The sequence below is a fragment of the Microtus pennsylvanicus genome, chromosome 16, assembly GCF_037038515.1.
Source record: "Microtus pennsylvanicus isolate mMicPen1 chromosome 16, mMicPen1.hap1, whole genome shotgun sequence".
Classification (NCBI taxonomy): Eukaryota; Metazoa; Chordata; class Mammalia; order Rodentia; family Cricetidae; genus Microtus; species Microtus pennsylvanicus.
This window is the reverse complement of record NC_134594.1, coordinates 40,031,200-40,057,848: the sequence shown is the minus strand read 5'-3', so window position 1 is coordinate 40,057,848 and position 26,649 is coordinate 40,031,200. Positions and strand designations below refer to the sequence as shown.

The following is a 26,649-nucleotide window of genomic DNA, read 5'->3' as shown; positions in this document are numbered from 1 at the left end:
ATGTTTATGATCTGGGAAGCACTTGATATAAAATAGTATCAAAAATATCTGATTTGAAATTTTAAGTACAAGTTCTTATGGCTAGTAGCATAGCAAGATTTTGAGATTTGTAAGAACAAACGCCATGGCCTGAAATTTTGATTAATCACATTAAACTTGTGTTCATTAGGTTACTTTATTATATGTAAATTTGAACCACAATGATTGTCATTGATCAGAATCAAAGTCCAGTTCTTATATGTACATGTTTGAAATGTTAACAGACAATTAAAAACAATAACATGTCTTTCTACAGATCCAGTTTCTGTTTCATCTGTAGTGAGCCCTTAGACGAGAGATTTGACAATGAAATCTGACATTTACAGAAACTTCAAGGTACAATTGGATGGAAAGTCAGTTATTAGACTGTTATTAAACCAAGTTATTAAACCTTCAAGGTTTTTTTCTTATTGTTTGCAAGATACATGTGTAAAGTATTATAAGCGTGAAACATAAAAATGTATGTTCACAAGCACTTTCAGTGCCTGACTGAAATGTCCTTTTAACTCTTTGCTGAAGAACTTTGGACTTTTCATGTGTCTTATAAACCGTGGCTTTTCCTCACATGTATTATCTACCAGCAGGGACTTTGGAAAAGTTGCCAGTAACTGAAATCTGAAGGGGTTAAATAAATGTTGATATGCAGGGACCAAGGCCGGATAGTCAGAGATAAATAATCTTTTGATTTTCATAGTTTATATGTAGATTGTTTGTTTTATTTCCTATTTCCTTTTTTATGATACTTTATGACCACACGATTTGTCACAGATGAAAGGGACACCGGCTTCCAGTACATTTCTTTAGAACAGTGTAGACAGTGTTCATTGCTGTAAAACTCTTAAATGGAATCAAAACAAAACAAAGCACAGCACGAAACTGCGAAGCTGGGACAGAGTAACTCGCTCATTTTCGATTGCAGAGGCGCCTCCCCGCCCTTCTTTCTTTCCAGGAAGCCTGTCTGTGATGGTAGAGGCAGACCCCCAGCACTCTCTGAAGGCGTGACCACTGTACTCTTGCCTTTAGTCTCTGAGCAGATGTCAGTCGGGAAAGCAGGGCCAGCGCCAGATCAAGTTGCTGCTGCCAGCTCTCGCGAGCTTTGTCAGTAAGAGTTGACTGAATGTCAGAGCTGTGCAATTCACAGGCGGAGCGGCGGCTGCATCCCGCCTTTCCCCGAAGTGTTACATGATTGCCACTTTGCAAACTCGTCAGCATCCTTTTCTGCACAGATTCCGGTGAGTTGCTCAGAATTTGCACCCCTGATGAGAAGGTTCCGGTGAAGAACCGGCTGAGACAGAAAGGCGGTTTCTTCAGGGTGTGCGGAGCCCCTTTGCTGCTCCGTTGGGATCAGTCTCTGACTAGCAAGTGGGACAGAGGAGACTGGCTAGCAGGCACTGCATCAGAGCTTTCTATTAATCCAGAAACACAAATTCAATTCCTTTCATCGCAGAGGCTATGCCGAATTTGTTTAACTTTGCTTGAAGAGATACAGCACCTGTGGAGTCTTCCTCCCTTATTTATTTATGCTCTCTCTAAGGACACTATTTAGGGCTAGGGTTACTCTTTAATGCAGGATTAATCGCCTTCTTCTTAACAACAAAAGCACTGTTTGGGCAACCTTGACTTATGTCCAATATCATCTCTTTTGCAATGACATGTATTAATTATCTCTTATTACTTAACTTTTATTACTCAACATTTTGTCCCCTGAAACTTTCGCAACATCAGCTGGCAAGCAGAAAGCAGCAGTTCCTTTTATGTCTAAGAAAATCTATTTCCTAATTTGCTCTACAAGTAGCCCCTCCTCCATTACTGACCACTTTTGAATGTTTAATCTGGAGTAAAATATTTTATGTTTCCATTGTTTTATTATGTATAGGAATACTAAACAAATAGAGAGTTTTCGGCTTCTCCTAGATATTTGGAAACCTGACACCATTTTTATGCTATCAGATTTTCTTGAGTCATTGCCTATAAAGTTTATGAGACCAAAAGAAAATTGAAGTATAAACAAAATTATTTTTCAGATTCCTGTGGGTTATACATTTTTTTTCATAAGCAGGTATTCTGTATTTGAAAGAATGTATTCCAACTAGCAGGACCAATGCTTCTTTAACATAGACTATAGACTATAGAATATTTATAATAAATATGACTACAATTCATTTTGATAAAATGATATTTGAAGTTACCAGGTTTTTAACATATATCTTAATGATTTGAATCATAACTCTGGAGTTCTCGTAGACAAAAGACCATTGCTATAAGATGCCAAATCTAATGCCTAGCTAGATTTTAAAAGGAATGCTTTATTCTTCTATTTCTGCGTTATATTTGTTGATATAGAATATCCAGCATCTTTAATTTTAGGAAAAAAATCTGAATTATTTTATATTGTATTTCATATTATTTTTATAAAACTTATTTCATATTATCTTTATAAAAGATGAGTGAAGAAAATCTTACAGGGTCATGAATATATTTGCCTTCATAAATTTAGCCTTTGATTTGATTCATTACTTGGTTACAAGTGATAATGCTGTTTACATTTCATCCTTGTCTTTGTTTTGACATTTTGCCAAAGACTGCTTATTCTTACTGAAATTGATTGTCTCTGTTGTTATCAAATCTGGAGGCCACAGCCTTTGCCTGAAGCCAGGTTTGGCCACACAGGTCCTTATTAAACCAATTGAAAGAACTAAACTAATAATGGAAAGCAGAAAGGGGACATGTATTCGTTGTGACCACATTGCGAAAAGGGACAAAGACTTCCCTCCCATAGCCCACAGCCCCTCTTTATGGCCTGAAGTGAGACTGAAGTTTAAACAGTGACCCAGGAATGTACCCATCCAACACATCCTGGTTAAGGTGTGGTACCTCTTAGCATTGACTTAGCATTTGCCTAGTCTTCAATTTCATACTGCAAGGTGTTCCCACAAGTTGTTGGAATTGTATAAATATCTCTCAAGAATGTATTTTTCTTTTTATAATGTGCGTTTCCTGGGGAAATTCCCATTTCTCTGGGTTCCATTGTTTTGGCAGATTGTCACTGAAACAACCAAGTGCCTCTTCACAGTTTCACCTCTGCCAGGCCATCACAGCCACAGTTGGTAAATGTCAGTAAATGACAGCAAGCAGAGAAAATGCAGCTTCCAAAGAAAACCCAACAAATCTAACAAGTTAATATTCAGTAGTGTTCATTGTGACTTTGCTCAGGAATAGATCTCGAGTTCTCCGAACTCATCGGTCATCTTCTGTCTACTTGGATGTCTTAGCAGCTTCATAGCTCTGTGGAAGATCATGTTATAGTCCATTTATGCACAGATTTCCACAAAAATCCACTTTTCTTAGCCTGAAACCAAATAAGACTTAGCTCTTTTAGTCAAATGGAATTCTCATACTGCTCCTGGATCTTTCTAGTATAATCTTGACTGCACTTTCCCAACACATTTTAAAAATCCCCATTTCCAAATAAGATCCACTAATTTTATTGATATTTTTAAGACAGGAACACAATACCTAGAGAACAATATTAAGAGCCTTTTAGACCTTTTCGTAACATATTTCCATTACCTTAAACTTTTCGCAAACAAATCATTTATACAGATAAGTAATAATAAAAAATGTTTTAAGTATAAATCATTTTAAGAATCCACATATTAAGGTATAATGACATTGTATATTTTCTCATAAAAGTGTCTGAAGAATTTAGATTTCAAATTTGAATTATTTTTTTGAAAAGATGTGAAGTACATTTTACTTTAAAAGTTAAAGTTTTAAAAAGTTTAGAATTTGTAAAATGTTAGCAGTAAAATATGCTGTCAAGTAGCATTTGTTAAACTTGAATTCCTTAGTCAAGGTTCTTTTTCCCCCCACCTCTATCACCTCTTTACTTTGGCCTCATGAGCAAAGTCTCCTAATCTTTTTAAATATTAACTGCCATTTCAAGGAATGAGCTTATCTACATTAAGATAGCTGTATTTGGTTTGAAAGTTTGTTTCATTTTTTATGATAAGCACGTTTCCCTGAGTTTAATATTTTATTTTTTAGCAGTCGCCAGTTGTACCACAATATGAGCAATGCAATGGAGTTTTATAGAATTCTAAATTATAATTAAAAACAAGCTAATAAATTAATTTTGAAGGCTTAGTTATTTATTTCTGTTTTGATTATGTGATGAATAAATATTAAAGTCTGTCTTTAGTATGGAAGTGCACAGTACCATGGAATAATGTCAGATTACAAAAATAATAATGTTGATTTAAATGCAGCACATTTAGACTGTACTGAATATGGGAGCGTCTGCCTTTTCCTTTTAGCACTGCAGATTTACTGATATGGCATATAACTTCTCCGTGGGTAATTCAGGAGAAAGAACTGAACTGCCATTTTTTACATTATGTGTACTTGTGGTAGTTGTTTCTAATGGTACACTTTATATTACATACAAGAAAGTCTCATAGGCGTCATTATTAAGAATATGATTCTAATTCATATAAACAGCTCTGGAAATTTAAGGTCCATTTGGAGGAAAATGGATATTCAATCACAGGAAGAAAAGCTATATTAATATAGATACCATGGAACCACTGGGTGATAGCAGCTGTTCTAGAATATTATGAAATTACCATATATATTCCAAGCAAATGACAATGGAGGTAACTGTATTTACTACACAAGAAACTGCTGAAGATCTGTTTGTGTGTGCATGCAATTGTGCACATGGTCTGTATGTATTCATATGCACAAGGTTCTGTATGGATTCATATATATTGTGTTTGTTAGTGCATTTGTGTCCTCGGGCATGCTCACGTGGTTAGTGAAGGCAAGAGGTTGATGTCAAGTGTCTTCTTTGATCACTCTCCACTTTCCTTTCAGAACAAGTCTCCTACAGAACCAAGTCTCACAGATTCTTCTTGACAGTTTGCCTGAGCATGCCCCTAGGATCTCCTTTTCCCTCTCCTGAATTGTCTTGGTCACAGAGGGGCACCACCACACCTGGATTTTATTGTGGGGATTGGGTTTCTGAGCAAAAGTCCTGCTTGTTGAGCAAGTCCTATACCAATGATGGCAAATCCCCAACCGCTAAACAAAAGTTTAAGTTATCAAAAATTGCTAGAAATTGAAATTATTAACATTTAATTCGATCTTTATAAGATAATATTTAAGCAAAACGCAAGAAAAACAGCCCAGACCATCTTTGCAGTGGACAGGGAAGGAACCTGCCCTACAGGTCACACACCCAGAGACAACAGCCAGGGGTTCTAGGCAAGCTTACTGAAATATGTTTAGAAAAGACAGGTCCAGGACCTTGTCATTTTCTCTTGTCAAAGCTGATTTTCAAAAATGACAAAAAAACAAAACAAAACAAACAAACAAAAGCCCCTCCATATGGCTTTTTCTGTTCTCTTTATTAAAGAGAAAGGGTTTTGTTATTATCAGGGAAAAAGTACAGAAAGTCATGAAGAACAGAAATCAATACATACCTCCTGTCCAAATATTAAATTACCTCAGTACCTGTCAAGTTCCCAGGCCTCTACATTATCATTATATGTTTGACTATCATTACTTACAAATTACACTCACTGTGAGTACAATATTTAAGTATCCCATGAAACTTACAATAGTATGTTTCAATAATACATTTAATGGATCTTAGCACATACCCAATTGTATGAAAAATACATTACGAAACAACAACAAAAACCTGTGACTTGATTTTAAAACCTGAACATATTATCATAGCCATCAACTCATACATAGACTTATTTACATGAAATAAGTCTAGTTTGAACAGATACAGATATTAATAAAATTATCCAAAGATGTAGTCATAAAGTGTTGGGTTCAAAAATAAATGTTGCTATTATGGTTTATTTTATTTATGTGTTTATTGGGGTTTCATTGCTAGATTTCCCGTGAGCAGGGATAAATGATACTGATTTAAAATAGCATCTTATAGGTATAAAGTGTGGGAAGGTGATTTGATGGGTAAAGGGTGGAAAAAGAGAAGAAATTCTGAGTTGTCTTCTGATTTTCAACTTAAACTGTGGCACACTTGTCCCACCTCACAATTAAAACAAATGTAAGTAAACTAAAAATAAGATATTCTTCATAGTCAGGGAACATAGGTCTCACATCTGTTTCTTTCTCATGGCCTAGCAAAACAAACTTGATTATACATACAGAAAGTTTTAGGAAATAGTTGGTGATGATAGGATTAGTTTCCTGAGCAGGCAGGTGAGATTTAAAACTAGAGCATTAGAAAAGGTTACAGGAGGTCTGTGCATTTGTGAGTGCTTGCCATTGTTATGTGGATGGAAACCAGTGTCTGTTAATGAATATTTTAATTGTGTTTCTTGAAACTATATAAATGAACATTGATTCCTTTTTAATATTTGCATTATGTTTTTATATTCCTTTTTATCCCATGGAATTTGGAAAGTTTTATTTCAAAGAAATTGATTTTTATGTTATGAATTATAATAACACTGTGACCATACAAAAGAGTCTTCATATGACCATAAATAAATATTACCTAACTACAATATTAGATACATTTCATTTTGTAGTTTACAAAGATCACTCTTGCCTCTTCCACTTATTCCAGTCATTTCTCAGCATTGGGTCCTCTGATTTCAATGACTTGTGTACACCGTAAAAATGCATGAGTATCCATGACTTTGCTAGCAAATATATTTAACTACTTTATGTTTGCTTCAATCAGTTTACAAATTATTTGTTGGTAGCCTTGTAAAATGTCTGTCTAGGCCAATGTCATCTCTCACATAAATATCACTTGGGTCTTCCACCAAGGAGATTGTGATTCTCGCAGAAAACTCTCATCTTTATCAAAACAATTGAGAGAACTTCCCTTAAACCTACAGGTAATACAGCTCAGCTGCCTGTGTTTAATAGCCAGAGGAAAAAACTGGCTTGTTAGTGTTGATGTTTGTAACTAAATTACATTTGCCTAATTTTTAACATTTTGCAAATAAATTGTCTCAATTTTCTTTTGAAACAAACTAAGATTGTGTAACTAAATTACATTTGCCTAATTTTTAACATTTTGCAAATAAATTGTCTCAATTTTCTTTTGAAACAAACTAAGATTGTATAAAAGAAAAATATACTTAAAAGGGGGGGCTATAAAAAAAACGTGGAATACAGGAAGACAGTACATGATCAGTGCCTCCAGATTTCTCGATATTCTTAATTGACTTCCGTCATTCAGCCATGCTATTTCAGAAAACAATTGTGTTTTCCCCTCTAGTCACGAAGAAATTACTTCTGACATGTCCTCTCGTAGCTAGTCCTCATTTAATGTGACATATGTACTGAATGATAGCATACACACCTGGAACAAACTAGAGTGCTTAAACTTCTTACATATACTTAAAAATGTTTTTTTTTTCAAGGCAAGATCATATCTATTTCCTTGCTATGTTTTTTTTTTCTAAGTGGTTAGCAATTGATTTTCTTCTTAGTACTTATACATATCCAAGGTTTAGTAACATATTCATTAGGTCTTATAAGTTTAGGGTAACTAGGAACTACTGTATTTTAGTGACTAATCATCATTGGGCCATAACACAGCATCTCCATGGCTGTTGAAAACTTTTGCTTACTTTTCTCTTAGAAATCAGCATGCAGTTCTGGGGCACCACCGTCACAGAGACCCACTTCCTCCCGTACATTTTTCTTCTCTGCGTGGTTTTTGGGAAGTCACCCGCTGAAGAAGACTTCATAGTCACAACCAAGGCTGGTAGAGTCCGGGGACTGAGCCTACCTGTTCTCGGTGGCACAGTGACTGCCTTTCTCGGGATACCCTACGCACAGCCTCCTCTTGGTAGGCTAAGATTCAAAAAGCCACAACCCTTAAACAAGTGGTCTGGCATCCAGAATGCCACCAAATATGCGAATTCCTGTTATCAGAACATAGATCAAGCCTTCCCCGGTTTCCAGGGGTCGGAAATGTGGAATCCGAACACGAACCTCAGCGAAGACTGCTTGTATCTGAATGTTTGGATTCCAGCACCTAAACCAAAAAATGCCACAGTCATGGTATGGATTTACGGTGGTGGCTTTCAAACTGGGACATCCTCTCTACCTGTTTATGATGGGAAATTTCTAGCTCGGGTTGAAGGTGTTATTGTAGTTTCAATGAACTATAGGGTAGGTGCCCTAGGATTTCTAGCTTTACCAGGAAATTCTGAGGCTCCGGGGAACTTGGGTTTGTTTGATCAACAGTTGGCACTTCACTGGGTCCAAAGAAACATAGCTGCCTTCGGAGGGAATCCTAAAAGTGTAACGCTTTTTGGAGAAAGTGCAGGAGCAGCCTCTGTGAACTTTCATTTGCTTTGTCCCCAAAGTTACCCTTTGTTTACCAGAGCCATTCTGGAAAGTGGATCCTCTAATGCGCCCTGGGCAGTAATGTCTCCGGAGGAAGCCAGAAACCGAACTTGGACCTTAGCTAAATTTACTGGCTGCTCAAAGGAGAATGAGACGGAGATGATTAAATGCCTTCAAAATAAAGACCCTCAGGAAATTCTTCTGAATGAAAGGTTCATTCTCCCCACTGATTCCCTCTTATCGGTTTATTTTGGTCCAACGGTGGATGGCGATTTTCTCACTGATATACCCCACACACTGCTCCAACTTGGACAAGTGAAAAAAACTCAGATCTTAGTGGGCGTTAACAAAGATGAAGGGTCATCTTTTCTAGTGTATGGGGCTCCTGGCTTCAGCAAAGACAATGACAGTCTCATCACTCGGAGGGAACTTCAAGAAGGTTTAGATATGTATTTCCCAGGAGTGAGCAGCTTGGGAAAGGAAGCAATTCTTTTTTACTATGTGGATTGGTTAGGTGACCAGACACCGGAAGTTTACCGGGAGGCTTTGGACGATGTTGTTGGGGATTACAATCTCATCTGCCCTGCACTGGAGTTTACCAAGACATTTTCAGACCTTAAAAATGATGCTTTTTTCTACTATTTCGAACACCGGTCTTCCAAACTTCCTTGGCCTGAATGGATGGGAGTGATGCATGGCTCTGAAATCGAATTTGTCTTTGGTTTACCTCTGGAAAGAGGAGCAAATTATACGAGAGCTGAGGAAAATTTGAGTCGATCCATAATGAAATTTTGGGCAAATTTTGCAAAATACGGGTAAGTGCTGATTTCTATAACCGTCGCCTGTTTTGTTTTGCTTCACTTTGCTTGGCCTCTACTGCAGACTTCATTAGAAGCATAGAAACATTTCCAGTACCTTCTCTTACTAGCTAAGCTGCCTTTGTAGCTCATTATGTGGTGAATTTCAGCTTTGTTTCTCAGTGCATAAGAAAAATTACCGGAAAATTTTTCTGTAAACTATTTTTTTTACTTCATTTCCAAAACATTGCAAAAACACTTTAATGATGTTAACCAAAGTTTGGAAGTAAATGCTCGCATGAGAATTACAGTAAGTTACTAGGTTTAAGAAAGGGAAAGAATGTGTCTTCTCATTGTCTATAGCCTGGGTCAGTGACTTCAGGCAGAGGAGTAAGCATGTCCCTCTTAGGAATATGAATGTGGCGAGAAGATGAGGCAGTTCTCCTACCCCCTTAAACTCAAGTCTCATAGCATCAGAGTTTTGCAGTTTGGCTCCAGAAGATTCTCTCAGACCTTTTAGGTAGCCTGCTTCACTTGACTCATGTTTATCTAAATTGTTTTTCTATTGGAAGAGTTTTGTGGCTAGCTTTCATCTTATCTTTGTGATGTTGTTCTGGACTCATAATAAAATATAGGCTATCCGTAGTTGCAAATGGGTTTACTGGGGCTTGTCTTCAGTAGGATATTGCAGAGTTGATACAGTTCACTAGAAATCATACTGTGGATTTATCCTTTTCTGGATTAGCAATATGAGGAATTACAGTCTCTCATGATGTTGGATATCCCTGACAGTGAGAATTTAGCTCCAGCCCACACACTTTGTAGCAAAGCAGCCAGCTATCTTGACATTCTACCTTGCTAAGCTACACTAGTTCCTCTAAGTCTATTTTCAATATTGCCTGCTCCGTCATAAGAAGAGTCTAGGTTTACTCCATCATAAACCTAGAAGCATGTATAATCTCTTGGAATTTACCCCCCCCCTTTATTCTTCTAATCTTTAAGACAGGCTTTCCCTGTAGTAATATGGGCAGCGGGGCTGTGTCCCCGCCACACGGCTGCCTGCCCGGCTATCTTATTCCCCGAAGAGGAAGTGAGGTCAGACGCGACAGCTCTCCTCTCGGGAGCAGACGCCTCAGGAGAAACGCCATGCTCCAGGCTCCTGGACAGACACACGCGATGAAGCTCTGAACTAGAATCTTCCCGGTAAGACCGGTGCTCACAGATTGTTAGAGATGGGTTGATTGGGATATCAGAATTAGCCAGTAAGGGCTAGAGCTAAGGGCCAAGCAGTGATTAAAAGAATACAGTTTGTGTGTTGTTATTTCGGGGCAAAAGCTAGCCGAGCAGGTGGCTGGGGTGTTGGGGACGCAGCCCCGCCGCTCATATTACTACATTTCCCTATATTGCTCAAGCTGGCCTGACGTTGATGTTTGCAAATTTCATATTTTCACGTTAATAATAAACTAATAATTCCCCTGTTCCCATTAACAGTGTTAATAGAATATGTCTAATATCTTATTTATGATACATAGCTTCAGATCAAAGAGGAGAGTCTTTGACATTTAATGGAATAGTTTAACCCTAATTAAGTACACTTCTGATGAGCGAGTTTTCCTGGGGAATAAACGAAGGCTGGCCTATTAATTATAATGTGAAACTTATAAAATGATATTTATAAAACAAATCATAAAAATTTAAAATAGCCTTACAAAGTAGAATATCCACACGATAGATTTCACTGTTAAGGCAATTTTCCTCAGAGTCCATATTTTTAGTTGAACAAAGGAAGATGTCATGGATGCTTTGAAATGAATGATAATACTAACAAGTGATAATATTAAGTGAACTTCAGCAGAGGTAAAGGGGCCGAGTGCTACTTTAGACATTCTTGGATTCTACACTTCTCAAGTTTAGACAGTTTGCCTTATATACCACCCTGCTGGACTTGGAGGACACTGGACTTGGAGCCCATTTGGGGTGATGAAAAGTATAATCTAATGCCTAGAACACCAAACAAACACTTAATATTTCAAAATGTTAGCAACAGCAAGATTGAGAACATGTGATAGCCTGTGTTTCCCCACACTCCCAAAATGTGTTTTCAAGAAAGGAAAAGTGAGTGATAGGTCTCCTTAGTGCCTTATTCCATGGGGAAAGGCGAGTGCACTATCTGCCCATTCGGCAGCCCCGGGATGCAGGACAATCAGGCGTGATAGGGATCAAGTCAAAGCAGAAACTCAGTTTTTTAGTGTGAGCATCAGCTTTTATAGGTTAAGTGACATCCTGTGATGTGGGGGTACCTCCAGCCAATGAGAAACAGCTGTCTCCTCCTCACTTGGTAGCTTTGAGACTATCCTTTAAACTTAAGTCAGGCTTTTCTCTGTCCTACAGACCTCGAGGTACAGGCCCTGAGATAATTTGGCCCAGCAAAAAAGTATGCTGTGGCTTTTTAAAATTTTGGCACCCACGCTATCAAAAGATCTGAACTCTTTTCTTTCTATTAATCTTCATGTCCTAGCCTATATTAAAGAGAGGTGGAGTGGGATTTGAAGCTGTGCTTATCATTTAGGAAGGAGAATTTCATGTTTCCACCACAGTTCCAATCAATTACTCTTACATGTTAGTTAAATATATGTGGGATGCTCATGTGCTTCGTTGGTATATAATTTTCATACCTAGTTCGATAAACTTTGACTAATGTCTATAATTCATCATCCGGCAGAGTTGTTCATTTTGTATGGCTCTTTTCTTATTTAGTTTTCATGCTTGCTCCGTACCCTGCACAAACTTCAGTCTCACAACTTTTGATCTGTCCACTATGCCTGTAATCAGACTAACAACTCAAAAATGCCTGATGTAGGTATTTTGGTTAGATTGTTTTTGGCTCTTAGAGGAAGCATTGTCATTATAGATGAAGACATCTCATTTAACATTGTTTGAGTTTTCTATAGTTTTTATTTTAATTTATTCCTCCATAACTGGAGTTACTGACTTTGTAAGCTGCCAAGTGGGTTCTGGGAATTGAACCTGGGACCTCAGGATGGACAGCCTGAGAGGATAGCCAGTTTTTTTTTGTTGTTGTTGTTTTTTATTTTTTTTTTTTTACCACTGAACCATTTCTTCAGGCTTGCATTATAAGTTTTTTAAGGTATATGTGATACAATGATCCCTTATGACTTTTTCTTAATGTTGTTTCATCTTCCTTTCTGCTTCTGTATTTACATTCCCTCTTACTAAGTGGAACCTTTTTTTGTGTTTTATTTATAGTTGCTAATTTTTGAAGAAATTTCTTTATTTTTATCTAATGTGGAGCATTTTGCCCATATATATCCTAAATATGCCTGGTTATCTTGGAGGCCGTGAGTGCATAAATCCAGGAATTGTAATTATAGCCACTTGTCAGCTACCATGTAGGTATTTAAAACTGAAATCGGGTATTTGGAAAAGTAAGAAATGCTAAATGCTTTTAATCACAGAACCAACTCCTTAGCCTACTTCTTCATCTGAGACATGGGCTTCTGTTTCTCACAGATTATATTACAGTTCAATAACCTATCTATAAGGATTTTTCTGCTTGGGAATATTATAAACAGTTTTGTGAATGTCTTTGTAAATATGTTATACTATATTTTCTTTTGTGGGGGATGAAGGAACACAGGGATAGGGATTTCTGGTGTGCTGTTAAGGACCCTTCCCCAATCTCCTCGGTTATGGATGACCCTGGGTAGTGCCGCAGAAATCAGGACACAGGGGATGCAGGGTAGGAGATACAGCTGCATACTTTATTGCAAAGCCAGTGCTCTTTTTATAATACTCAAATCATGATTCAAACTAGGTTCCCATAATACATGAAAATAGTTTCATAGACTAGTCATTTGGTTGCGACTAATTTCAAGAGCTTCATGCCCTAGCTAATCTAAACAAAAAGCTAGGTGTTATGAGAAAAACTCTTGTTGTAATATAATATGTAAAAACACCTCATCAGAAGACAAACCACAACCTAATCAGAGCCTTTGAACTACAGTGCACATCTGTGTTCTCAAGGACTGACCATTGGCAAGGCACTCTACTGATGGGAGAGGTTTGCCTCCTCCCAACTTGGTTTGCCAAGCCTATCAGCAAGAATGCTACCTCAAGTCACCCCCGCACAGAGTTTCTATGCAGTTCAAAACCAGCCCTCTACAGTGTGCCAACACAATCAGTACTCTGCATCTTCAAGGAGACTCGGAATAATCATTTTTTTAAAACTATTCTAGTTCTGCACCAAGATCGCATGGTGGTTTAGTGCATGCTCTCTCTCTCTCCCTCACCGAGTGTATGTGTGTGTGTGTGCGTGTGCATGTGTGTGTGTGTGCGTGTGCATGTGTGTGTGTGTGCGTGTGCGTGTGTGTGTGTGTGACGGCAGGGATAAGGGCGGAGAGAGGACTAATATTAGACTGCATGCGAAATGGAGATAAATTTAAATTTGTGAAGGACTGTCATCTGGCCATCTGTTCCAATTCTTATCAGACATATAATTAGATTTTGTGATAGATAATAGTTCGTGTGGTGGTTCCAGACTGAAGAAAAATATACTTACCCTCCGATTCTGTAATTATTTGTGGTATATTATCATAATTAACCCTAACAGAACATTTTGATGACTTTGCAGAAAAACCAAGCCTAAAATCCCCATGGATATATTTTGTCCCTACCTTGACAGTTTGGATTTTTACTATTTCAGCTCTCTCTTCCCCTAGGAATAGGTAAGGACTTACTTAGAAATAGATGAAACAATAAATGCTAACTGCAGCATTACTGGAAGTTCTTAGAATATAAATGTAGGCAAAAAAAAGTCTGATGCATTAATAGAACTTATTTGAAAAGAACATATTGCATTATGGGACAATTTAAAGTTTAGCTTACATTACCCCGAGAACTATTTCAAAGAAAATCACTATTTTACCATCAATAACAGCAAAATGAGAGAGGGAGATTCAGATGTTCCCCTCCACCAAAGACTTGATCCATGAAGAAGGGTATAAAAGAAAATATGCTTCAGTGAATATTTTGGAATACACTGTTTTTGTGTGGTTTGGGTAGATGTTATGTTACAATAAGAAGGCATTTTAAATCAGAAACCAATATTTATCACATCCATTTACTTGGAGTAATGCAATTTGTCTTCTATTCATTTCCAAATGTCATCTATAGTTTGAAAGTATATAACATTAGCCCATTTGTACATATATTCATCTTTTGTTTTGTTTTGCTTTTGGCTTTTTGAGACAGGTTTCTATCTGCCTCTGCCTCCCAAGTGCTGGAATTAGAGGCATGTGCCACCACAACCCGTTACTTGTATCCATCTTAATATTAGAATTGATGTCTTATTTTAGAAACAATTCTTTGAAGAAAGCACATAGAAATGGATTACCAAAGATCAGGCATATGCAAAGTCATAACTTTGAATATAGTATACTAACATAATAAAGTAGCCAAATGTTACTGTAAATATTTTATTGTATAAAACAACACACATTTCTAACAGACAGCTCTGTCTAAACTGTGTTTGATGAGAATTATGAGTTTCAAGAAATTCTTCCATCTCCCACGTCCTTTTCCAGTCAGCAACACCTAGGATCCGCATGCTAAAGAGTGTTAAGTCTGCATACCTAATGGGTTCTTTCCTACTTTATGTCATCATGATAGATGCTATTATATTAACCTGAAAGCATTAACTATTGACTTTTTATAAGTTAAGTGTCAATATTAATGGGGTAATAGCTTTACATTTTTTTAACTTTTTAAAATTTAAATATATTTTAATCATATTCTTGCCCTCCCCAAGCTTTTTCAAGGTCATCTCCTACCCACCAACATTAGGTCTGTTGTCAAAAATCAAAGCAAAAAAAAAATCAAAGCAAAAACCAAATACACATACACACATAGACACACACACACATGCACACAAAATGCAACAGACAGTCAAAACCTAGAAAACAAAATACACTATTCAAGTTATAATAAAAAAACAAACAAAATAACTCACACCAAAAATTATAACCAAATAAAAGCACACACATGTACCAGGCAGAGAAATAGACTGATATATCAGCACATGAGTGTATTGCAGAGATTTTACCATTAGTGCTATTAATTTAATTTCATGTTATATCATGACTAACGGATTCATTTTATTTAATCATTTACATTTAGAAAGTGAAGCTTTTAGATAAAATGCAAGACATTTAATTAGAAGTGAAGCTACCTGTGACTTGGATTGTATGGAGTACAGAGAAGAGGAATCAGGAGATAGAAACGTAAGAGAAAATAAATGAAGCTTTCAGATATTATAAACATCAAAATAGAAATGAAGGTTTATTTCATATTTTATTCCAGAGGAAACAAAATGTTTTGTGACCCTTTGACTTATCACATATCCTAACTTCTACAACCATAGCTTTAACTATTCATTCTTTTCCTTTCTCTTAAGATGGAGTATCATTTATGCAAAAGTAGCATTGAATTTATGAGCTCAGAAGATTCTTGCGTTTCTGCCTTTCCAATAACTGGGAAGAGAGCAGAATTAGAGCTGTCAGTTTAGGTCAAAGGAGAAAATGAACAACATTACACTGAAATTGAATTATCTCAAACTAACAGCAAAACATGAAACCAAAAAGTGAAGATGGGGCAAAATCTAAAGTGAGCCATGATATTGGCCCCAGCCACAAACCATGTGGAGTTTTAAATGTGTCCTTGAAAATTCAGGACAATAATATGTTTCTTAGAGAATTAATGTTTAAAATAGAATGCATATGATTATGATTAAGCCTAGTCTTTAATGAAAGTGCTTTTCACTTCACATATTAGCAAACATAACTTAGCTTATCATGAAGACAGGATAGCTCAAGAAAGTACTGATTGAAGAATATTTGGACTAATTATTTTGAGATATAGTGTTGTCCCTGTCGCTAGCAAATGTCCCTGTGTATGAGCTGCTGACGTATCCTAGCTTCCTGCTTAGTTCTTCATCGCATTATCACAGCGGTGCTCATGGCTGTCAGCAGGTGGAAGTAAGATTGTGGGGCTTAAAAGCTTGCATTGCTCAAGTCTGCACAGCTCTTAGTACAAACCGGTGTTTCAAGCTGAATTCTGTCTGCAGTGGAGAAACCAAGGTACATCTTCCCTAGCCTTTGTTCTGTTTCTAAGAGAAGTTCTGTGTATCCTTTGGGTCAGGGAAAGAGGCAATCATTCCATTTTTCCCCAGGAATGAAATAGGAATACTAATTTTCTCTTTTCTGGGTTGTTTTGGATATTTGAGAAACAATATACAAAATACCTTATGTTGCTCCGGTTTAAGTGGGATTGCCACATAAAGTATAGGACATTTCTTAAAAGATCAAATAAAAATAAATAACTGTTAATAAAATAACATCTCATCATTCTTCATGGAACATTGTTATACTGAAACCCAAGCATTAATGAAGATTCTGACTGCGTAAGAGAGTGAGGCCTTGGCGCTAAGTCCCAGAAGGTTTCCAGCATGGTAGCAGAGATCAACATGGTGGCAATGAATCACATGGTCCTGGTCTTTTTTCAGTATTTTGTATATACTTCCCAAAGAACAATCTCAACTTGTCATTAGGTACACATTTTTAATCCCAGGCTCTAAAGTATGAGATAAAGGTATCTGGAGACCGAGACTACCTTGGGCTACATATTGAGTTCAAAGCCAACCCAAATAACATAACAAGGTGTCTGAAAAGAAACAAAACTAGAGACTGTTGTGTGTGTGTAGGGGGGTGGGTGAAACTTGTTTGGTTCCCAGCCTCCGGGTTAGCTTAGACCTGATATAATTACACTGAAACTGTATTAATTAAAATCACTGCTTGGCCTATTAGTTCTAACTTCTTACCGTCTAACTCCTACATCTGAATTTAACCCATCTCCATTAATCTGTGTATAAGCATGTGGCAGTGGCTTACCGGCATGTCTGACTCTGGCGGCTCCATGGTGTCCCCTGACTCTGCCCTTCTTCGTCCCAGCATACAGCCTAGCTTTTCCTGCCTAGTTCTGTTCTGCCCTTGACATAGCTCAAAGCAGTTCTTTGTACATTGATGGTAATCACAGCACACAGATAGGACTCCCACATCAAGAGACTAATGCAACTTAAATGAATTACATTTTAAATTGTTACTAGCTGAGCAGAAGTGCCTGATTTCAATAGAGCCCATTTCATGCCTAGACCTATACATTGGCAGAATGGTCTCACAACTTTTATGCTGGTGCTGTAGCTAAGGTAGCTAAACTTTTTGATTAGCTGGTAGACACATTCAAATAATTTGTATTGCTTAAATCCTTAAAGATTGTTAAGAGCTATGATTTATAATTCACTCTTGTAGCCAGAGAAACATTTCCATTTTATTTCATGTGCTTTGTGAATGACTCATGTCTAGTCCTTATGGCACTCAATCTACTTGCGAGCTTCACTATAACACATAGAAAGTAAGAAAAGAAAAAAGAAAGTAAGAAAGGCTTTTTTTTCTATTTTTATACTAATTATTAGAAAATTATTTCTACTTGGGGAGAGATAGTGATAATGTCTTATAGCATGCTGTGGCTATGGCTTCAATAGTTTCACTACAAAATGATAGATGATAGATAGATAGATAGATAGATAGATAGATAGATAGATAGATAGATAGACAGACAGACTGATTGAGGATTGATAGATAATACATTAAAAACTGATTTGGTGACTAGGTAGAAATATTTACTCTCCTTCTTTCTTTCTTCCTTCCTTCCTTCCTTCCTTCCTTCCTTCCTTCCTTCCTTTCTTTCTTTCTTTCTTTCTTTCTTTCTTTCTTTCTTTCTTTCTTTGTGTTTTGCTATGCAGAGATCAAACCTAGGTTCTCATATATGTTAGACAAGCACTCTACCACTGGCTTCATCCTCAAACTTGACCTTCACCTTTAGCTGAATGTTTTCTTTCAGTGTTTTGCCAGCTCTGATAAGCTCAAATTTAAACTAAAATCATGGAGAAAAGAGAACATAGTCCCTGGCAGCAAAGGTTTAGTAAAAACTAAGAAAAGTGTCAAAGGGAAAACTAGCAAAGATGAGAAAATGAAAAATAACTATCAGGACACTGCAATTGGGAATTGATCCTGACAACCGGATCAGCACAGTGGAGATTGAAGAACAAGGACTGAAGGGTGACAGAACACCTCTGTGCTGTTCAGTGTGTTCCAGGAGATTGTCCCAGAGCTCAGCAGATCTCAGCAAAACAGGACAGATTTCCCAGGAGTCTTAGAGAGTGGAGGAAAGAAGGGTTAACACTCATGGGCAAAATAATCTGCACTATTAACTTTCTGAAAGAGAGAATGATTCTTTTTCCTTAGCTGGAACGTCTTAAGCACTACAAATTGTTGTGAATTTATTTTTTTTTCCTGAATTTTCTTTTCTACTTGAGAAAGAAAAACCCCTTTAAATGAATGTTTTGTAAGAGTTATTTTAAAAGATGCTGAATCTTGAAATGAAGAAAAATGGAAACCAGAAACCAAAATATTTGCAGAATATTTAGACTAACCCCTATTAGGACTTGCAAGCATGGATTTCATTTTTAAACAATCCTTTCCTAAAATAACTACGATAGTGCACTGTTTACTTAGAAAGATTGAGCTACTGGAAAACACATTATTCAGACCTTGTAGAATAGGGAGCCACCTATATTTTTTGGAAGGAAATAATTGTAGATGTTAAAGAAAACTTATATCACACAACTGTGGAAGTTTTGAAGATACGCAGATGTTAATATTGTCTTCTTCACTAGTTTGACATTCAAATACTCTACCAATTCCTTAAGCTTATAATGAAGTAGATAAAAATTAAAAGTGTTTAAATTATATCAGAGATATTCATCAATTATTTTCCATTTTTCATTTTAACTACAGTATTTTTCTACCTTTAGTATACTGGAGAACATATATGTAACAATTATATAGTGTTACATTAAAATAATTCCTAAATTCTGAATATTAAATTAAAATTAATTGTGTTACTCATTCAATCAATAGGAACAGAAATTTTCTTAGAAAGTAAATGAAATTTTATTCCTTTTTGTTCTTTTGGTTTTGCTCCAGTAGATATTTCAATATAGAGAAGTGAATCAAAATATTGGAATGAATTGCTTTCATAATAAACTGTCAGCCAAATTTTCAATGTAGCTGTTTCCGTAACCCTTATTTTTAAATAGGGATAAGTTTACAGTTTACTGACATGCTGCATGAAGTTTTCCCAGTGACCATACTAGAGAAATAAACATTCCAACACATATTTATAAAGCAAATAATAGTAACATGTTGAAAATTTAAAATGTATTTTCACATTTTATTTACAAACTGGAATGTGCTCACTTAATCATGTGGAAAACAGAATAAAGATGTGGTTGTAGTAAAATAAGGAACACAATGCCACAATGCACTAATCATTCAATACCTGAAGTTGTGGAAATTAACGCAATGTAAGAAAGTTATCATAGATACATCCGCATTTCTTTTGAAGTTTTGATGGTATCACCTACCAGCCATAGAGAAATCATGCATTACAACTTGCAACGTTTTTTTTTTTCCACTGTAGTTAACATTTTTTTTTTTTTTGCCGTGTTTAACTTTTGGAGTGATCTTTAAAATCATCATCTGGAACAGTTCCAACAACCCTGGATGCTGAGAACACTCAAGGAATGGTTGAAAATGAAAGTGATATATGCAGGAATTGGAGAGCTGTGGAAATCCCACTACATTTTCACGGCACCAGGAAAACTTCCAATAGTGACAGACAATAGAGTATTCTGCAAGAACTCATCCACTGAAAATGTTCTGGCTCGTGATCCCTTTACGGGATAATATTTAGCGCATAGAAGGGGAGCTCTAAAAAACACCTTTCTCCTTGTACTCCTGTATAATTAGCTTGGGAACCTACTGAGACAGGTAACTTCTCAGTCCTGAGTGAAACAACTTAGGAAGGGGAGGTGTTTATTTGGGTTCTGAAGGAACACTAGTCCACTCAAGCATGTGACTTCGGCAGGTCCTGAACCCTTGAAGGCATGTCAACACTGTAATCTCTAGTGTCTAAACTCTAACACCTCCAAGTGGAGCTTTAAGCTACAAATTCAAATTCATCCACAAACAGTCTAATGTTGAAGGTGGAACCCTCCTCTAAACAAGGATGCCCTGGAGAGGAAGGCTTTCATACACTGACTTTGGGGGAAGTACCAGGATATAAATCCTAATGTGAACATACAGCCATGGGCTTCATGGTATACATTACTTATTAACCACTTTTAATTGTGGGAAAATGTTAGAAAACTGCCTAGACAGTAATTATATTGATTGGAAACTTAACAAAAATGTGTAAAATATTTCATTTTTTAAAATCTTGGGTTTTCTGCAATTATTAATTTTTGAATAAAGCAAAAAATTAAAAGAAATATCTCTACTATCATTGAAATTAGAAATACCAATATACGGCATGTAAAATAACATACCTTTCCACTTATTTGATTGTTATGATTACTATAGAATTTTATCTCATCTAATAGGTGATGAATAATTGTCATTCACAAACAATGTCTTAAACTACATCAGATGACCAATGGACCATAATAATTTTGTGTTTTGTTTATAACAACAGGACTACAAAAATTGGCAGACATTTTCCTAAGTCCCAATTTTTATTCATTTATTGACTCATTTGTATGTAATCCTTTTGTAAGGATAAGATTTCTTACTTCTTAGCAGTTTAGTTTTTGAATATGTTGTTTCTCAAACTTAATACTAATGCTCTGAGAGCAAATAAAGACCCAGAATTGTCATTTTTATTAAATGGAGGGTTTTTTTTTTCCTTCAAGACAGAATTCTTTTTCTCTTTTTAAAAGTCTGTGTTCACAGTGTGGAGGATCCACTTGCAGAAACTCTGAACTATTGAAGTGAATTTTTCAAAAGAAGTGCTATAGATGACCAATAATGGGAGAAAGGAAAAAAAGGAGGGGGAGAAGCAAACTGAATTTACCACATTTCTAGTCTTGAACAAAGTGTCTTCACCTATTTAATTTCAGAAAAAGTTTTCTCAACTATAACATATACACATTGACACACACTCAGACTGGAATTGGGCAAGGTTGAATTACTAGACATGGAATGGAATCTGCTTCTCATCTGATTCTGTTACATCACTGAGATCTTACCACTCTAGATGTCAGAGGTTTCACTGCGACTTCTAGTCTGTACTGTGGAGAGGACCACGCCCAGGTCCTCAGCAAAAGCGAGTGTTCTTAACTGTTGAGTCATCTTTCCAGCAAAATTAACAGGGTTTAAATCAACTACAACTCATTTTAGTGTACGCAAATGCCTTTGTTCTACACTTGGAGATTACATATATATATATATATATATATATATATATATATATATATATATAATTTTTTTATTGAGAAAAGGAAAAAAAAGTTTCCGCCTCCTCCCAGCCTGCCATTTCCCTCCCCCTCCTCCCACCCTTCTCCCCCTCCCCCCACTCCTCTCCCCCTCCCTCTTCAGTCCAAAGAGCTGTCAGGGTTCCCTGCCCTGTGGGAAGTCCTAGGTCCTCCCCGCTCCGTCCATATCTAGGAAGGTGAACATCCAGACTGGCTAGGCTCCCACAAAGCCGGCACATTACGTAGGATCAAAACCCCGTGCCATTGTCCTTGGCTTCTCATCAGCCCTCATTGTTCGCCATGTTCAGAGAGTCCGGTTTTATCCCATGCTTTTTCAGTCACAGTCCGGCTGGCCTTGGTGAGCTCCCAGTAGATCAGCCCCACTGTCTCAGTGGGTGGGTGCACCCCTCGTGGTCCTGACTTCCTTGCTCATGTTCTCCCTCCTTCTGCTCCTCACTGGGACCTTGGGAGCTCTGTCCAGTGCTCCAGTGTGGGTCTCTGTCTTTAAAGACTTATTTATTTACTTGTTTAGAACGTATATAGGAGATCTATCTGCACGTATATTTCTAAGCCAGAAGAGGGCATCAGATCCCATTATAGATGGTTTCCATGAGAGTGCCAGAAATTGAATTCAGGACCTGTAGAAGAGCAGCCAGTGCTCATAACCACTGAGCCATCTCTCCAGCCTTCAAATATACTTCTTAGACAAATAAGTTTTAGGGACATGTGGCACCAAAGTGATGTTTATCATGAAAGGCTGAAGAATAAAATTCTGTGTGTAGTGTGCAAAATTAGGCAAATAATATAGCACAACAGTTTAACTGGAGAACTAAATGTTTTGTTATGAATTTACAAAACTTATCAGAGATTGGATGCTTTTGTTTACCATCTGAAATGCAATGACCTCATATCGTTTAATGGTTACTTTGTTCTGTCAGCTTTCAGCTCCATTTTTAAAAAGGAAAAGAAGTTACAAAGTTTTATTCTCCATTTTCCATCATAGGAAAATGAAAATTAAAAAATGACTTTTTAAGAAAAGCATTTATTTTAGGAATAGTGGATTTTGTTCCATTTGTTTAATATATGAGCTCAGTGATAGGACATTATTTATAGCTGCTTCTTTAAATTACAGAGTTATGTTCATGCTATTCTTCCTTTACTAATTAAATGATGAAACTTTGCATAATCAATCAATTCTAACAATAAAAGGATCCATTTTGGTAATTACAATGATCAGAACAATATTTCTTTCATTTTGACTGTTATTCAAACATATTAAAATGAACTACATAATTATTATAATAAAGATGCAATTATATCATTATTTGGGCATCTGGTTCTAGTCTCTTTGTCTTGTCCAACATTATGAATACAAATACATGTATAAAGCAACTTTGTGTTAAACTTTATGTCACATCTGAATAATATTTTATAATTTAATTAATTTAGCAAATATTTACAGAGTATCAGTTATAAGTCATGTATTTGGCTGCACAGCAATTTATGTGCATAACTATAGTGGTGGATAAGCAATTTGCTAGTGTGCTGATGATTGTTCTGTGGCTAACTAAAGTAAAGGATATTTAATAAACAAAACAAAACTGAGCAACCTAGTCCTGGATGCTGCGGGAGATCAAAGAAAATACCTTCTGAAGATGAAACTGTTCATGCAAAGGCATGAAGTGATAGAAAAATAGAAAGAAAACACTACAAGGCAGGCATATGGAAACACTAAACTAGAGAATTACATAGGAAACAGATCATGTGTGTAGAAAGTTAAAGATTTCATATCAAGGATGCCATATACCAGAGAGTTTTTGTTGTTGTTGTTGTTAGTTTATATCAAGAAGAAATACAGACAAATTTCAACTGTGGAAGAGATAAAAATCATTATGTCTTCCAAAGTGGGAATGTCCTGGAACAGACAATCAGTACGGTGAGATGGGCAGTGGGTAGCAGACATTTTGCCGCACCAGGACAGCAGTAATAATGGTCTACAGTGCAGGGCATACTGAGAATGCAAGACAAGCATTATTGGAGAGCCTCAGTGAATGCAGTCCATGGGTCTTATGTATAGAGGGTCTTATGTATGGAGGGGACCAGTGAGTTTTATCCATAATCTGATTCTGCAAGTCAGTATGTTTTACCGACTTTGAAAAATATGGAGTGCTGAACATCTGAATAGGAGTAAAGTGATAAAATAATAATAATAATTAATAATACATATATATTTTTGGGGGTGTCTGATGTGTGCATGTTTGGTTTTTTTTGTTTTTGTTTTTTTTTAAAATTTATTTATTTATTAAGGATTTCTGCCTCCTCCCCGCAACCGCCTCCCATTTCCCTCCCCCTCCCCCGATCAAGTCACCCTCCCTCATCTGCTCAAAGAGCAATCAGGGTTCCCTGACCTGTGGGAAGCCCAAGGACCGCCCACCTCTATCCAGGTCTCCTAAGGTGAGCATCCAAACTGCCTAGGCTCCTCCAAAGCCAGTACGTGCAGTAGGATCAAAAACCCACTGCGATTGTTCTTGAGTTCTCAGTATTCCTCATTGTCCTCTATGTTCAGCTAGTCCGGATTTATCCCATGCTTTTTCAGACCCAGCTGGCCTTGGTGAGTTCCCTATAGAACATCCCCATTGTCTCATGAATATTAACCCTCATCAGGCGATGAAAGGAGACAGAGACAGAGGAGCACGGGACAGAAATCTCAAGGTCCAAATCAGGAGCAGAAGGAGACGGAGCACGAGCAATAATACATATATTTTGAAGGCAATGAAAATAAGTTCTGCAAAAAAAATTAAAATTTTGGCATTGGAAATAAGTTGGGAGCGGTGAGACCCCAGATCCTGAATTTCTTGTAATCCCCTGATCTGAGTGCCTACAGCTGCTCTGAGCACGAGACCTTCAGGAGTTCCTGATGGCAGGAGAGTGGTTTCTGGTGGGTTTGGCTGGGGCATAGCTATCTCTATATAATCTGCCCCTGAACACAATAAAGGGGGCATTCTTGGGGAATTCAAGGATGACCCGTGTCGCTGTATCTCTGTCTGTGTGTGTGTCTGTGTATTTTAACCTCCAGCTCCCTTGCCCGAAGGTCGCTAACTGGGTGCCAGCACACAGAGCACAGACAAGGGGACGTGGTGTGTGGCAGAAATACTATAAATGCAGCTTGTAGATTCAATGAATAGGTCATGGTTGCCAAATCAGCTAGCTGTATTTTAGGTTTCAGTGACTCCTATGATGAGAAAAATCTGTCCATCTGCCCAGATATGTACATGAATGCACAAACTTCATATCACCTACCCACACTATGTGACAAATATCTCATACCACAAACATGGGATAAATAAAAATCAAAAATCTTTCTTGAAAGAGGCATGCTACTTTAAAAAACTAATACTAAATTTTAACTAATCAAGTGTATTTCCGAAACTTTTAAAAACCGTCATTGATTCCCTCTAGAAAGCTTTCCAGTGTAGCAGGGAAATTCGGTGTAGTTAAACTTTTTAAGGATTTTCTTGCTCCTTGGTTTTACCCAACCTGCATGTTCCTGAAGACTCTCTTCCATTTCTTTCTAGCTTTCTTTATTCCTTTAATTGTGCATGACTTCATTGTCCTATACGTCTGAAGGCTCATTCCCATTTCTAAAATATCATCCCTGTCTTCCTTTAACTTTGTTGGACTGTAGCACTGAGTTCTCCACATCATATTCATTGCAGATGCTACTATACAGCATCCTTCTGCCTACTATACCCCAAAAATCACATAAGAACTTAAAATTATTTCAGAGTTCATGCAATAAACTTTCCAAAGTTTGGGTCTCTTTCAATCATTTTTCACCAAGGAATCACAATAGAAAGAAATCTAAGTATGTAATCACCGATTTGTTCATAGACACACACACACACACACACACACACACACACACACACACACACGTGCACTCATGTGCGTGCACAGACCAGGGGAGATACAGACAAATAAGGGAAGTGGGATGACAAAATCTAATGTTGCTCCCACATGAAATGTTCCTATGCAATCCAATCTGTTATCTCTTCTACAGAATAAAACATTCCTTTTAGAGATCAAAAATTCCTCCTGAAGTCACATTTTGAATTAAGAACTTGCTTCTTAGATTAAAGCCAAACCAGCCTGGAAGAGGGATGGTGCTGGGATTCTGAGTGCTGGTTTCTGAGTTCCCTCCCAGCCCTCATCTGAGATTGCTCAAACCTGAAACTCAGGCCCCCATGGATGCCACCTTTTCTATTTCTACTGACCTTCTCGTGTATTTTACACACACACACACACACATGGAAATTAAACCAAAAATAAAAGCAAAATAACAGCAAAAAAAATGAGAATGAGCATTGATGATCTAATGTACCTATTTCCACAGCAAGGTTTTCAATAAATTCTGTCCAACCGACTTTTAAGAATAAACTCATCTAGAATCCTCTTCAAATAGTATATTAAAATAGTTGTGATACTCATTGCATATCATACAACATAGCCTGGTTGTTACACAAATTTACATGACTGCTTTAGAGTTTATTAGGTGGCAATGTTGCACATCTGTCTAAAGAGGAATAATTTTCTCATTTTGAGGAAAATAAGCTGAATTGTTTAGTAATACGGTATTAGGGTTTTTAATATAGCATAACATGTAATGAGCTTTAAGATATTACTGTTTCTTTCAACATACTTAATATTTACATTCTCAGTTGCTGGAGATGTGGGCGATTTGGAGGTTAAGCGAACTTGCCGCACTTGAAGAGGACTAGCACTTACATCATGTGATTCATAACTACCTATAATGCCAACTACAGGGAATCCAGTTCCCAACCCTGGCCTCTAAAAGCACCTCTTCACATGAGCACATGACCTGACACACACATGCATGCACACACAAAAATAAGTCTTTGAAAATATTTTCTTTCTGTTTTGTTTTCTCCTGTTAGTTTTTAGCTGATCTTGTCCGTCATCACCTTCTTTAACAAATATGTAAGCAAAATGTTTATCTTG

General features: G+C 36.9%; 1 protein-coding gene across 1 annotated transcript in view; it reads left to right on the top strand.

The window, feature by feature from the left end:
- The first annotated feature begins 970 nt into the window (after positions 1–970).
- The window catches only part of Bche (butyrylcholinesterase), a 53,244-nt gene continuing 27,565 nt past the window's right edge, over positions 971–26,649 (top strand). Inside the window, exons 1-2 of the mRNA XM_075950593.1 lie at positions 971–1,271; positions 7,676–9,203. Of these exons, the coding sequence (XP_075806708.1) occupies positions 7,684–9,203 (1,520 nt within the window). The 5' untranslated portion in view covers positions 971–1,271; positions 7,676–7,683. The remainder of the gene's footprint in view (positions 1,272–7,675; positions 9,204–26,649) is intronic.